At 53.3% G+C, this 12,161-nt stretch overlaps 1 protein-coding gene across 1 annotated transcript in view; it reads left to right on the forward strand.

The window, feature by feature from the left end:
• Window positions 1-12,161, forward strand: part of CACNA1E (calcium voltage-gated channel subunit alpha1 E) — a 403,397-nt gene that overhangs the window by 123,207 nt on the left and 268,029 nt on the right. Inside the window, exon 3 of the mRNA XM_053663734.1 lies at window positions 11,131-11,397. Coding sequence (XP_053519709.1) covers window positions 11,131-11,397 — 267 coding nt within the window. The remainder of the gene's footprint in view (window positions 1-11,130; window positions 11,398-12,161) is intronic.

Here is a 12,161-nt window from a genome sequence, read left to right on the forward strand (position 1 = left end):
CTTCTCATCTTCTGAGGAGGAGGTACGAAGTTCTGAACTTCAGAGGTGGTGGTGCAAGTGGCAAAGAGAGACAGACTGTGGAAGTGGAACGGGGCGGGGGGAGTGACAGGACTCAGGCAGAGGTTGGTGTAGGAGGCAGCCCGGAGGGAGAAGCAAAGACGCACCCAAAGTTCTGCACCTGAGTCAGGGGAGGTCCATGATGCTGTGCAGAGTCGGAGACCTGGGGAGGAAGCTGGTGTGGAGGAAAAGACGAGTTTGTTCTTAAACCAGTTGCTTAATGCACAATGCTTTCTGGTTCTCTGGTGGAGGAGCCCCATAGTGAGCGTGGCACCAGCCTTTAAAAACCACGGGGCCAAAGGCAAAAGTTTGGGCAGTCTTCGGATATTTGCTGTAGCTGAAGCCATGGGATGGATGAGATCACCGACAGGAACCAGGCTCTGAGAAGTGCGTACACTCAGGAGGGGGCAGGAGACACGTGAGGATGCGGAGGATTGAGGAGCTGGGGGAGAACAGTAGACTGGAGTGCTCCTCGGAGGGTGGTTCCAGAAGCCAATAAGCCCATTCCTGCTGTGCCCAGTCCTGGAAGCAGCAGGGTGTGTACACACCCTCATAACCTCCAGGGAGACAGACGCAGGTTTTAAAAATCCCTTGGAATGTATTTAGCTGAAGAAGTGTTGGGCCACCTGATCGTTTTATCACGTCTTGGGGCCTCAGCCAGAGGGAGAGGGAGAGGGGGAGGTGTGAGTCATCGCTCGTGTGTGTATGTGTGTGTGTGTGTGTGTGTGTGTATGTAAAGAGTTGTGGCTAAAAGGTTTGCTGCGAGAGAAAGCTGCTTGGTTTGTGTTACAATGGGGCTCTCGGGCTCTGTGGCAGCAAGAGCAGCATGGAAGCTCCGTAGTGTTGGCCCCTGAGAAGTGCACCACCAGGGGGCAGCCGTTCGGGGACTGTCCCTGATTGAGTTTGTCTGTGCCGTCCTTTCTCCGTAGCCTGGATGCTTGAGTGGCTGTGTAGGCATTTGGAGCTCAGGCAAAGCCTGTGGGTTCCAGGTAAACACACTTTCCATCTCTTGACCTTTGGTCGTGGAGGAGGCTTTTGCACTGCGTGACTGCCGTGTGACCCTAAGTTCTTCGACCTTGAGCCCTTGCAGCCAATCTCGTCCAGCCTCAGGGTCCAGGTGCCTGTGCTTCTCCGGCTGGTCTCTTGCACCATGTAGCGGGACCACGCAACTTCCGGTACCAGGCAGAGCCAGGTTCCACATCCAGCTCTGCTGCTTACTAGCTTAGCTTCCCGTTCTCAGTCTACAGGGACCTGGTTCCTCAGGTCTCAGGGGAGTGGTTGACGCCAGATAGGCCGGCCTCAGGGGATTCCTGCGCAGGGCAAACGAGACAATGCCGACACAGGGCTTATAAGTTAGACCTTCAACAAACGTCAGCTATTGTTTCTTTGAAACTGCCATCATCCTTCTGCTCAGTCTTTTTCTGTTGAATTGTTATCAGAATTTCTTTCCCAGTGTTTTCCACTTCCCAAAAGTTACTAATTTGAAGTAAATTATAACCTGACACTCCCTTAGCCAGCTGCTGTCTGGCTCCCTGGGCAGAGGAAGGGCCTTGAATAATTTGTTCTGGTACAATTCCCTCTTGGAAACAGAAAGCCGTTTTCTGACATTACCTATCGTGCCTGATGTCTGTCCCTGCAAATGGGACGATGATACCTGCCATGTGATGTGACGCTCTGTTTACAAAGCATTTTTACACATGCGATCTCAACAACCGCAACATCATTTTGGAAGTTGAGTCTTTCACCCCAGTGAGCTGGAAACTGTCTTCTGTTTTCAGACGTGTGTGTGTGTGTGTGTGTGTGTGTGTGTGTGTATGCACCCGTGCATGAACCTGAAGTATAGCTTCTTTTCTTTTAACACAAAAACTAAAGTTTCAAAGCAGGTGGGGTGTGGGTTAAACACTGTTCTAAATGGCAGGCCTGCTGTTCGTGGGGAGGGAAAGTGGCCTGAAAGTTTAAAAATAACCTGAACATTAGAGACTCCTGTGAATTCTACAGCCCGGAGCACCGTGAGCTTGTGGGTGTCTTACCTGCTGGAGCGCAGGCAGGAAAACAACCAGTTGAGAGGCAGGAGGATTTAAATGTGCTGAATCCTTTAGTGGTATGCGTTGGCAGCAGAAGGTTTCATGAAAAAAAAAATTAAAGTCAGACCTAATGATCAGAATCGATATTCCTGACTGGGAAGAAAGGGCCACCCTTGGCTTTGGCGAACACAGAGCACTGGATGATATTTGGGTCTGCAGTGGAGTGCACCCTCATTGCTGCTGCTGACCGTAATCTCCACCCCCACCCTCCCTGCCCTCCCTCACCAACCCCTCCCGTGTTGGGCTGGTGGCTTTTCCAGATAGCCACCTGAGACTGATGACCCACAGGGAGCTTGGGGGTTGGGGCACTTGGGGGTAGATCTGGCCATCTGCTAAAAAACAAGGAAGTGGTGTGTAAAACCACGTTCATCTTGAGTAAGTGGCGTGCAGTGGTGTGCCCTTTGGGTTGTAGAAAGAGCTTCACTTGTGTTTGGGAGAGGAGCCTGTTCTCCTAGACGGGGCTCGCTGCGGTGGGCAGGCATCCTGAGGCCTTTGTGCCTCGGCATTCAGTGCCCCTGAGAACCCGAGGTCATGCTGGCCTATCAGAAGTCTCCGGAGATGCAGAGGGCGGGCGTTGCTGGTGTCCTTCGTGCACAGGGGGCAATAAACCCAACCAGGGCCGAGGTGCAAGTCTCCGGTCTGGTGTTACACTCTAAGAACTCGCCGTTCTCTTGCCTGTTGGAATTATAGGATCGTCATGGAGTAAAGCAATTAGCCCTAATCTTGACAAATGTTTTCAGAGGCTCTGTGTTAGTGAAGATGAGGGGTTGTGGACTTCACTAGACCTAAGGTTAGCTTTCTGCTACCATTCACCGCCTGTCAGACCTTAAGGGACATGATTTCGTCTCTCTCAGTCTTTCGTGATCTGTAAAATGGCGATTATAATAGTACCTATACATAGGATTATTCTGAGAAATCAAGAACGTAGAGGGCTTCCTTAGCACGGCACCTTGCACGTAATAATTATTACCTGTTACAGTTAATAGTACTAAGCCAATTGCTTGTACTTTTGGGTGTAATTATTCTTGTTTGACACCTGATCATTTTTCTCTTTGTTTTTATAAGTCCTGATTATTTTAACAAAGGGAAAATAGCATAACAGGAAGCTTTGGGTAATTATATTAATACGTGACCACAACATATCTGACAGAATTGAAGAATGTGACAAAGTGATGGAGTAATTATGTAAAAAAGGAAAAAAACGCAAAGAACCGAACAACAAGTCTGTGAGGGACACACACACACACACACACACACACACTGTGTGTGAGAGTATGTCTCTGAGTGTGTCCGAGAGGTTGAGTATTTCAGAAATTCTTGTGATCATGAAGTTCATTTCCACTGCTACCCTATTTACTTATTTTTTAAAGGATTTTATTTATTTTTACAGAGAGGGGATGGGAGGGAAAAAAGCATCGATGTGAGAGAGAACCATCCATCAGTTGCCTCTTGCACGCCCCCAACCAGGGACCTGGCCCAACCCAGGCACGTGCCCTGACTGGGAATCGAACCAGCCACCTTTTGCTTTGCAAGATGATGCTCAACCAACTGAGCCACGCCTGTCATAGCCACTGTCCCCATGTTTAAATGGCAAATTAGGGATATTTAGAAACCTTCAAGAGTTTGTCATGCTTCACATTTGAAAGCACTGTATTAAGCCTATCTGAGAGCCCACACCAATACAGCAGAGGGAATAAGAAAAGGAGACAGATGGCGAGAGATGGGGAGGAATGGAGACTGGGACCCTAAAGGGTGGGGGGACGCTGAGAAGGAGGAGAGGTCAGTGGGGCCAAATGCTCCGGAGTGGTCAGGGAGAAGGAGGGCAGAACCAGGGCCGTAGGAAGTCGGGGTGGGGGCGGTCCCAGTTTAATTCCCGTGGAGTGGAAGGGGCAGAGCCAGCGCGTGGTCTGGCCGGGTGCGTGTTTCAAAACTGGCCTTCAGTCCGTATCATATGGGAATGCCTTATTCACTCTGATTATTTTACACCAGGTGGGTGTCACCAGCTGCTCAGTGGAGGAGAGAGTGGGAGAGGAAGGGTGTGGTGATGGACAGGTGGCGGCTTAATCTGCTGCTGATTCCAACCCAAAGAGCCCTGGGAGAGGCAAGACTGGTGGGTGTGGTGAAATCGAGTTCTCTTCGCTGGGCCTTTAGGGATCTTCTGCCTTTTCGGCTGTGAGCCGTTTTCCTTGCTATTAGGAGTTGGTTTTCCAGAGTGAAATGCAGGGAGTACATCCAGTCCAGCAGGTTCAGGGTACAGCCCGGGCACCTTCTCCCCCAAGGCTCTGCCTCCCTGGCTGTAGGACCTGACACGTGGAAGGGGCTCATTCTGCTTCCTGAATGAATGAATCAGCCAGAGCCTACCCGGTGCTGAGCAAGTGTGGTGCCGTGTGGGCTGCATTTTGTTTTCTGAGTCAAGAGGCCAGAGCTGGCGGATGGATGGGTGTGCTTCCGTCAGTTGCTCCCACCCTCGGATGTCAACGCACCCTCCTCGCACTGCCACCCGTCAGTCGGAACTGGAGCTCCGAGGTCCTGCCACATTGCACTCTGGCTGGGAAGCAAGGCCAGACCGGAGGGTGGGAACCGAGGCACACAGCAAGGGGACTTGACCCTGAGCATCCGCACCATCTTCCCCACAAAGGGTAATGTCTGCTAGGTTTAAGCATGTTTGACTCTTATACAGGCTGAAGTTTGACGAGTGACCTCATCTTTTGGAAAAGAAAGCATGGAAGTGGTCATCTCAGAATCTTTATGATCCCAGATGCACGGAAAGAGAATAAAAAATGCCAGTGGTTCATCAGTCTCATGCATCTTGCCCACCCACCCTCCATGGCCCACCTGGGGGCATGCAGGTCCCACACGGCTTCTCCCCACCTGCAGTGCCCTGCCTTTCAAAGTGAGGCCCCAGAACCTTCCCTTCCCCTGGCACTTCTGGCTGGAGGGACGTCTCCCTTTTATTCTGCCCAGTGCATTCTTACGGTGCACACCGCATTCTGCCTTGGATTAGAGCCCTTGATGGCTACATTTTCCCCTTCTCCTCTCTTTAACTATAAGCTCTTAGAGGCTGTGACTATGTCTAATTTATCTTCGAGTCTCAGAATCCCCGAGCAGAATGCCTGGCAAATGAAACGCGTTTAATGAGTATTCTAGAACGAGGCTTACGAATTAATGCATAAGTAAACAAACATCGTCTTTCCCAGGTACCAAGCCCTTTGGGCTCTTGTGACGCTGGTCTGCAATATTTTCCCTTTCTCCTTTTGCCCACTTGTCTTTGCGACTGAGTCTCACTTCTCTGCTCCTCCTCCCACTCCACACACAGCAGAGCCACCCCTGGGCTGCAGCTCCGAAGTCGGCTTTCAGAAACAGAGAACGGCCAGATTTGCAGTGTTTGCAGTCACAGCTCAAATGCATTTCACAAACACTCATGGGGCGTTGACTGTGTGCCAGGCACTGTTCTGGGGGGGTTGACACATGCTGACTTGATAATCCCAACAGCCCTATGGGACAGGGGGTCTGTATTCACAGAAATGGGACCCTCTGGGAGACTGTCTCAGAGTCACTCTTCACCTCTCCAAGTTCCAAGATCATGCCTATGACTGGACTTTGAAGCAAGGAGAACATTATTTGGATAAGCAGCATGGAAACAGCAGCCACACATTGTAAAGAATCCTGACCTTATTCTCAGGAGAGCCAGCTCTGCCGTTCCCTAAGTCTGTGCACTTGGACAAGCCTTTGACCCTCTCAGCCTCAGGTCCTAGAACGTGCCTCGCCGTCCGGCAACAAAGATGGCAGTGAGGTGACATTACCATGGTTGGCACCCGGGAGACATTGAGTTGGCACAACTGACTGTTTTTTAAAGCATTTTAAAGCTAACTGTGCAGATCTGCTGTCAGCTGATAGGGCGCTGGCTCTGTGAGCTTTCTCAGGCACAGGTTTGAGAATTGCCGGTTCTAGAGATGGACGTTATATAAGGCTGTGAAGCTGTGCGTTCGCCCCAGGAAGGGCTGTCAGGCATCGGGGAAGCCATGGGCTCCCCAGAAGTCTGCGCTGCCTGCCACCATGCTCCCGTGCTCCACTGTGAATCTGCACATGGTCCCCTGCCAACTCGTGTCTTAAGAACCCACTCCCAAATCCTCTCTGCGTTGTGTTCCTTAGAGCACTGCTTTGCATAAGAGTCTATTTCTTGGAAAAGATCAGCAGAGGAAAAATAGAACAAAAGGGGCTCTGATGGCTTCGGCATAAGCCACGCGAGCGTAACTGGCAGCACTGGTGGGAGGGGCGCATGTCTTTCCGACGGGGTGAGACATGTGGACTCCTCGGGGAGGGGCTAAAAACCTCATGGGAAGATGGCCCACAGCCTGGCAGGTCTGGGGACAGCTTTGCGGATGAGAGGAATAGGCTGCGTGCTTCCCCAGCCTGGCCGCTCATGGCTGTCCAGCTTGGCGCAAGCTCGCATGGCCTGCCAGGTTTGGGGACAGCGGCCACCTCCTCTTTTCCAGCAGAGGCTGGAGGGACACCCCACTGACCACCTCCCCTCCTGCTTGCACTTTGCAAGTTTTTCACTTGCTTCCTTAGATCCTTCTGGGTTTCTAGTTTGCAGCTAGCTGCTTGCAAAAAAAAAAACAAAAAAAACCATGCACAGCAGTTGGCTGCACCATCTTAACTGTGTGTGTGTTGGACCAGGGTGTGGGGCTGCACTTTCCAAGTGCTGTGAGATGGGCTGGCTGGATCGTGGTGAAATTCGGAGCTTGGGCCTCAACAGACTCATAGGGGAGTAGAGGTCACCTCTTTGGGAATGTCTAAGGTCTGAGGCGTGGTGCTCGGGTGGTACAGGCGCTCACAGTGACATGCTCCCAAGCGACCAGTAGATGGTGCTCTAACAACAGGAAACTATGGCTCTGCTTCTCCTGGGCTGGCAAGCTTTTAGAAACCGGTTTCCAAGCAGTTATGATGACCAGTTGCTGCTTTTCTACATTTCCATGGGTGGGTCTTTAAGTGGACAGTGGAGTGAGGGACACTGGACCCAGAGTGCCACCAAGTTCCCTTACAGAGAGCATCACGACAAGGACCCGATCCCAGGCTTTTTCTAAGGATCCTCCTGGGTCTCGAGGACAGTACACGTGTTTCTGGTTAAGCATTTTCCCCACGTCGTCCCAGGAGCATTTGGCCACCAATCAGATTCAACTTGAGGATGGAAAGCACAGCGTTCCCATAGGCTCAGCGTGATGGTTTAGTTTCTCCTCTGGACGATGAACAGTTTGGAACTGATACTATTGCTGCTCAGAAAAGATTGGTATGGGCATTCAAGAAAAGCCATAAAGTGCAAGCCAGAAGATCTGTAAAAGTCCAAAATCTGCCTCTTACCACATGTGGGTCAGCTTCTTGACATTTCTGAAACCCTGCTGGTTGGTCTCCCAGATCATGGTTCTAGCACCTGCCCTGCTGGGCTCACTGCAGAGGGTTAGGGTGAGGTTTATGTAAACGGAGAACTGTCAACACACCCTGGGGTGTGTTCAGCTATTAAAATCGCCGTCCTTTGGGACCCGCTGGGGGAATGGAGGCATCGGAGAACAGGAAAGCAGCTCATAGATCTCCAGGGTTTCAAGAACTGTGACAGCCAGGCTGGGGGAAAATGAGCCTGTGCCTTCCTCTCTCAGGCCAAGTTCATTCCCAAAGCCATCTGTGCCATCACGTTTGCCCCCGCCCGCTTGGGCTCCAAGAATTCCCGTTTATTACTCCCATGGAGGTGCTTATACTCCTAGGGGTCTTCGGTACTATCCCCAACCCCATGCATTTGTGATCCCGGTCTCCTTGGAAGGCAGGGAGGCAAGTCTCCACCCCAGCGGGTCCTCACATTTCCATGTTCAATGATAGCCTGTCTTAGGGGTTCCAGGTCTGATGAATCCCAGCAGCCACAGAGGACAGGGCGTTGTAAAGAGAGGAGGGGGAATGAGGGCTGCATCTCTGCTGAGTCAGTGGGTGATTGAAAACACAAGTCACGGGTTCCTGACAGTCCAAGACCCTCTTCTGGGCAGAAAATTTTGCTGAGCCCTGCTTCCTCCACGCGCTGGCAGACAGGCCTGCCCCCCCCCCTGCCCCCCGGCTTGCTAAGGCCAGGGCGTGAAGGAAAGTGTGGACTTGCAGCGTGAGAACGCAGTCCGTCAAACATTCCAGCCCGCTAGGTTAAAGACTCTCATTAATCCAAGAAGAGGGTACATTATTTCTGCCATCTCTTCTGTTCATTATTATGTCTGCAGTGACTCAAAGGGTGTCTGGTGCTCACAAACATTTTTCAGATGGATGATTTGAATGCATTTGGGGCGGTGGGTTATGGATCATGGCCCTGTCTGAAAGCGTGGGTTCAGTCATTGCTGAAAGCCCTTTTGAGTCCTATATAGTTTACGGGGTCGTGGAGACAGCCACTGGTGACCGGGGCTCGATGGCTAACAGGATGACGGGACTTCATGGTTCGGAGCACCATCTTCCCTTTTCCTCCTTGCTAGCTATTCAGACAGAAAAGGACCCTCCAAAGAAGGGAGGTAGAAGGACAGAGTGAGGCAGTCAGATGAGAGTCCCAGTATGTGCTGGAGCTGACTCGCCTTCATCGGAGTCTGTCCCGAAATGGGCTCCCTGAACGAAGGTCAGCATGCTGTCCCCAAGGGCAGCAGTGCCTGCTGGGGTGGATGTGTTGAGACCATCGCTTTGGTTTTCTCTTCACACATGTACATAGGTTCTCACCCAGTAGACCCTCGTCAGTGCTCACATAGCCTTGCCCATGCACAGACACATACATGTAAGAACACGCATGCCTCCCCTCTCACTAGGTCATCTCTCACATAGGCACGCTGCCTTTTGTGCAAGGGAAGCCATACTCACCCAGGGTTTCCAAGAGAAGGGAAAGGGAGACAACACCTTCTCTTCCTTTGCTCAGTTTGGGAGGATTTAGACAGGGCTGTGAGTTGAGGCCAAGGCAGGCAAAGGGGAAGGTGTGCTCTAGCTAGTGTGGACATGGAAGGGGACAGTGGTACCTGTCCTTGATCCAAACCAGAGTCACCTGTGGGGAAGGGCTTGGTTGCTAAGCCTAGGGACTCAGTGTAGGGCTTGGGGGTCACCTTACCCACTTCTAAGCTCACATACTAATTCCGGTTTCGTCTCCATTCATGTGGTGGGTTTGCAGAAGTCAGTGGAGCTGGTTTGGGGGTACAGGATGGGACTGGGAGGATGCTCCTCATTGTTAAGATTTTGAGACGGGTAGTTTCCACCCTGAACTCACCACCTAGGGCCCCAATATTTGGACCACCCTTCCAGGAAGGGGGTGTGCAGGGCTCCTCCAGAGCCGAATCTGAGAGTGCTACCCCAGTTCGCCCTGTTTGGAGAGGGAGGATAGATACTCTTTCAGGGAGCTGGCACTGACTTTGGAGTGTGGACCTCCCCCCACCCCTCAAAAGTCCTAGGGTCCCTCACCGGGCCTGCAGGTTGCTAAGTGGGGAGTTGCAGCATTTGTGGAGACTGGGGTGGGTAGGAGCAGCGACTGAGCCGGGTGCACCATGCGCAGGGTGCAAATGCGGCGACTCCCCAGTGGGGCGGCAGACCAGGCACTGCATCGACCTGGCCCCTGGACAGAAGGCACACCAGGGCTTGGCCATGTGCCTGTGCGCCCCGCCGGGCCTCCTGGCTTCTGTGGAGATGCTACTGGCTGCGCCAGCCCCTCTCCTTTTGGATTTACTTGGGAGAGGCCACTCTTCCCGGACCTTTGCAGAGGTGATGGTCCTGTACCATCTGCCTCGATCAGTCAGCCAAACCCGCCCTGCATCCCCTGGAACCTCCAGACCGTTGGCCAGGGTCCTTCCGGCGCCGTCCCCGCCCCCGCCCCTCCCGGCCTCGCCAGCCCCGCCCCCGCTTCCCGTGGAGCCCCCGCACATGCCTCGTGCGAGCTGCTCGCTACTCCACCCCGCCTGCCCGCTCTCCCCCGCTTGGCGGAGCCCGGATCCCGGCTGGCTGTCGGAGTAGAAGAGGAAGACTGAGTCCAGAGCGAGCAACTTTGGTGGACAGACAGCTCCCGCGGCAGGCCACGGCTGAGCTCAGCTGCAACCTGTTCCTCCCTCGCCCAAGTGCTCGCCCGCCTCCCACCCTCTCCCCGCGCAGCCGCGGATCGCTGTTGCATGCTGATCCGGGGAGGCGGCCGCGGCCAGCGCTCCGGGCGGAGGCTGGCACTGGGGCTTCGCTGCTCTCTGGATGCTGTTCAACTTCTCTTCCAGGCGCAGGAGCTTTGAAGGCATTTGTCTGTCTCTGGTTGGATGGACTTCTTCTTTTGATATTCTGGGCGTTGCGGTTTACGCAGGAACCTCTATACGGCTCTTCCCCCCCTCCCTCCCTCTCAACCTTTGGATGCATCTGTACTGGCAGATTTAAAGACCCAAGTCGTGGCTGTGGAATTTCTTGGATGGACTTTGCAGGGGCTGGTGTTCTAAAGCATGTCTCGTCCTTGTCTTTCTGTCGCTGTTGCTGTTAAAGTTCTTTTGTTTTCATTTTGTCCTTGCCCCCACCAATAAATCACCAAACTGTTACCTAGCGGCCGGTGCCTGCCTCTCCCAGGACTAGGTGGTTCATCTGCCAGAAGAGGAGCTATGTTTGAAGAGCAGCCTCCTCCGCCCCTCTCCTCTCCAGCCCTTGAACGCCGCCACCGCACACTGGCATTTTGAAAAAAAAAAAAAAATTGCCTCCAGAAACTGAACCCCCCCCCAGCCCTCTCCTCCCCTTTTTAACTCCTTGAGGAATGGGGCTTTGCAGAGGTCGTATTTAGATTCAACAGTTCAGGGCGGCAGGGTGGCTGCTGCCGCCACCTCTCCAAAGAGCTTCGCAAGGCTCCGCCGATCCCCACCTCGCCCATCTGGATGCGGCTCTGAGTCTCCGTGTGTCTTTCTGCTTGTTGCTGTGTGCAGGTGTTCGGCCGTGATCACCTTTGTGTGTCTTCTGTCTGTTTGGACTTCAGGATGGCTCGCTTCGGGGAGGCGGCGGTCGGCAGGCCGGCGTCCGGCGATGGAGACTCGGACCAGAGCAGGAACCGGCAAGGAACCCCGGTGCCAGCCTCGGGGCCGGCGGCCGCCTACAAGCAGTCGAAAGCGCAGAGGGCGCGGACTATGGCTTTGTACAACCCCATTCCCGTCCGGCAGAACTGTTTCACCGTCAACAGATCCCTGTTCATCTTCGGAGAAGATAACATTGTCAGGAAATACGCCAAGAAGCTCATCGATTGGCCATATCCTTTTTTGCCCACCATAACTCCCCTGTCCCCCTGTGCATTTCTTCCGGTGAGGGGGGAACCAAGCATGGAATTTATCCCCCACTCCCTTCCTGGTGCCAACCTGCCCCTTTGCTAAAGTGCACTCTTTACGCCCGTGCATCTGAGGGGCAAGCGAGGTGCCACAGAGGCCAGGGTGGGCACTGGTGGTTTTCAAGGTAAGATCTCTGCTTTTTGATTTTTCCTGTGTGGCTGTCTCTAGCATCCCTGGGTGGTGGGGTGTTGCAGTTCTGTCTGCTTCCCAGGGACTGCCCCCCAGTCCCTTCGCATTGGACAGGCTGCCCCAACTTCAGGGCTTTCTTGCATACCCAGATCTCCTTCTCCTACCTCAGAGCCACCCCTTGCCTGCATCCCCACCAGCTGGGGAGACACCTGCATGACCTGCCCATGGGGGAGGTCCAGGCTCCATGAGGGGATTTCTTAGTCCAGAAGCTTCAAGAGTGCTGGGCCAAAACCCTATAGACAAATAGATAAAATGAAACAGGCTTTTCCCTGGGGACCCAGCTAACTCTGGGGACTGAGTTGCAGTCCCACTCAGAGTAGAGTGAGCAAGGGGAGGCAATCTCTAATGACACAGCCTGAGCACCTCAGCTGGAGTTCTCTTTGGAGCCAAGGAAGAGCAGCTCACCTGGTCTGCTCCTTTCCTGAGTTCTGGGTTGGGTGCACCAGCCTTTTAATATTGTACTTGACCCCGCTGAGTGCTCTCCCGGGCAGATCTGCTG

This window comes from Artibeus jamaicensis, unplaced genomic scaffold (assembly GCF_021234435.1).
Source record: "Artibeus jamaicensis isolate MK-2021 breed Jamaican fruit bat unplaced genomic scaffold, CSHL_Jam_final contig_327, whole genome shotgun sequence".
NCBI lineage: Eukaryota > Metazoa > Chordata > Mammalia > Chiroptera > Phyllostomidae > Artibeus > Artibeus jamaicensis.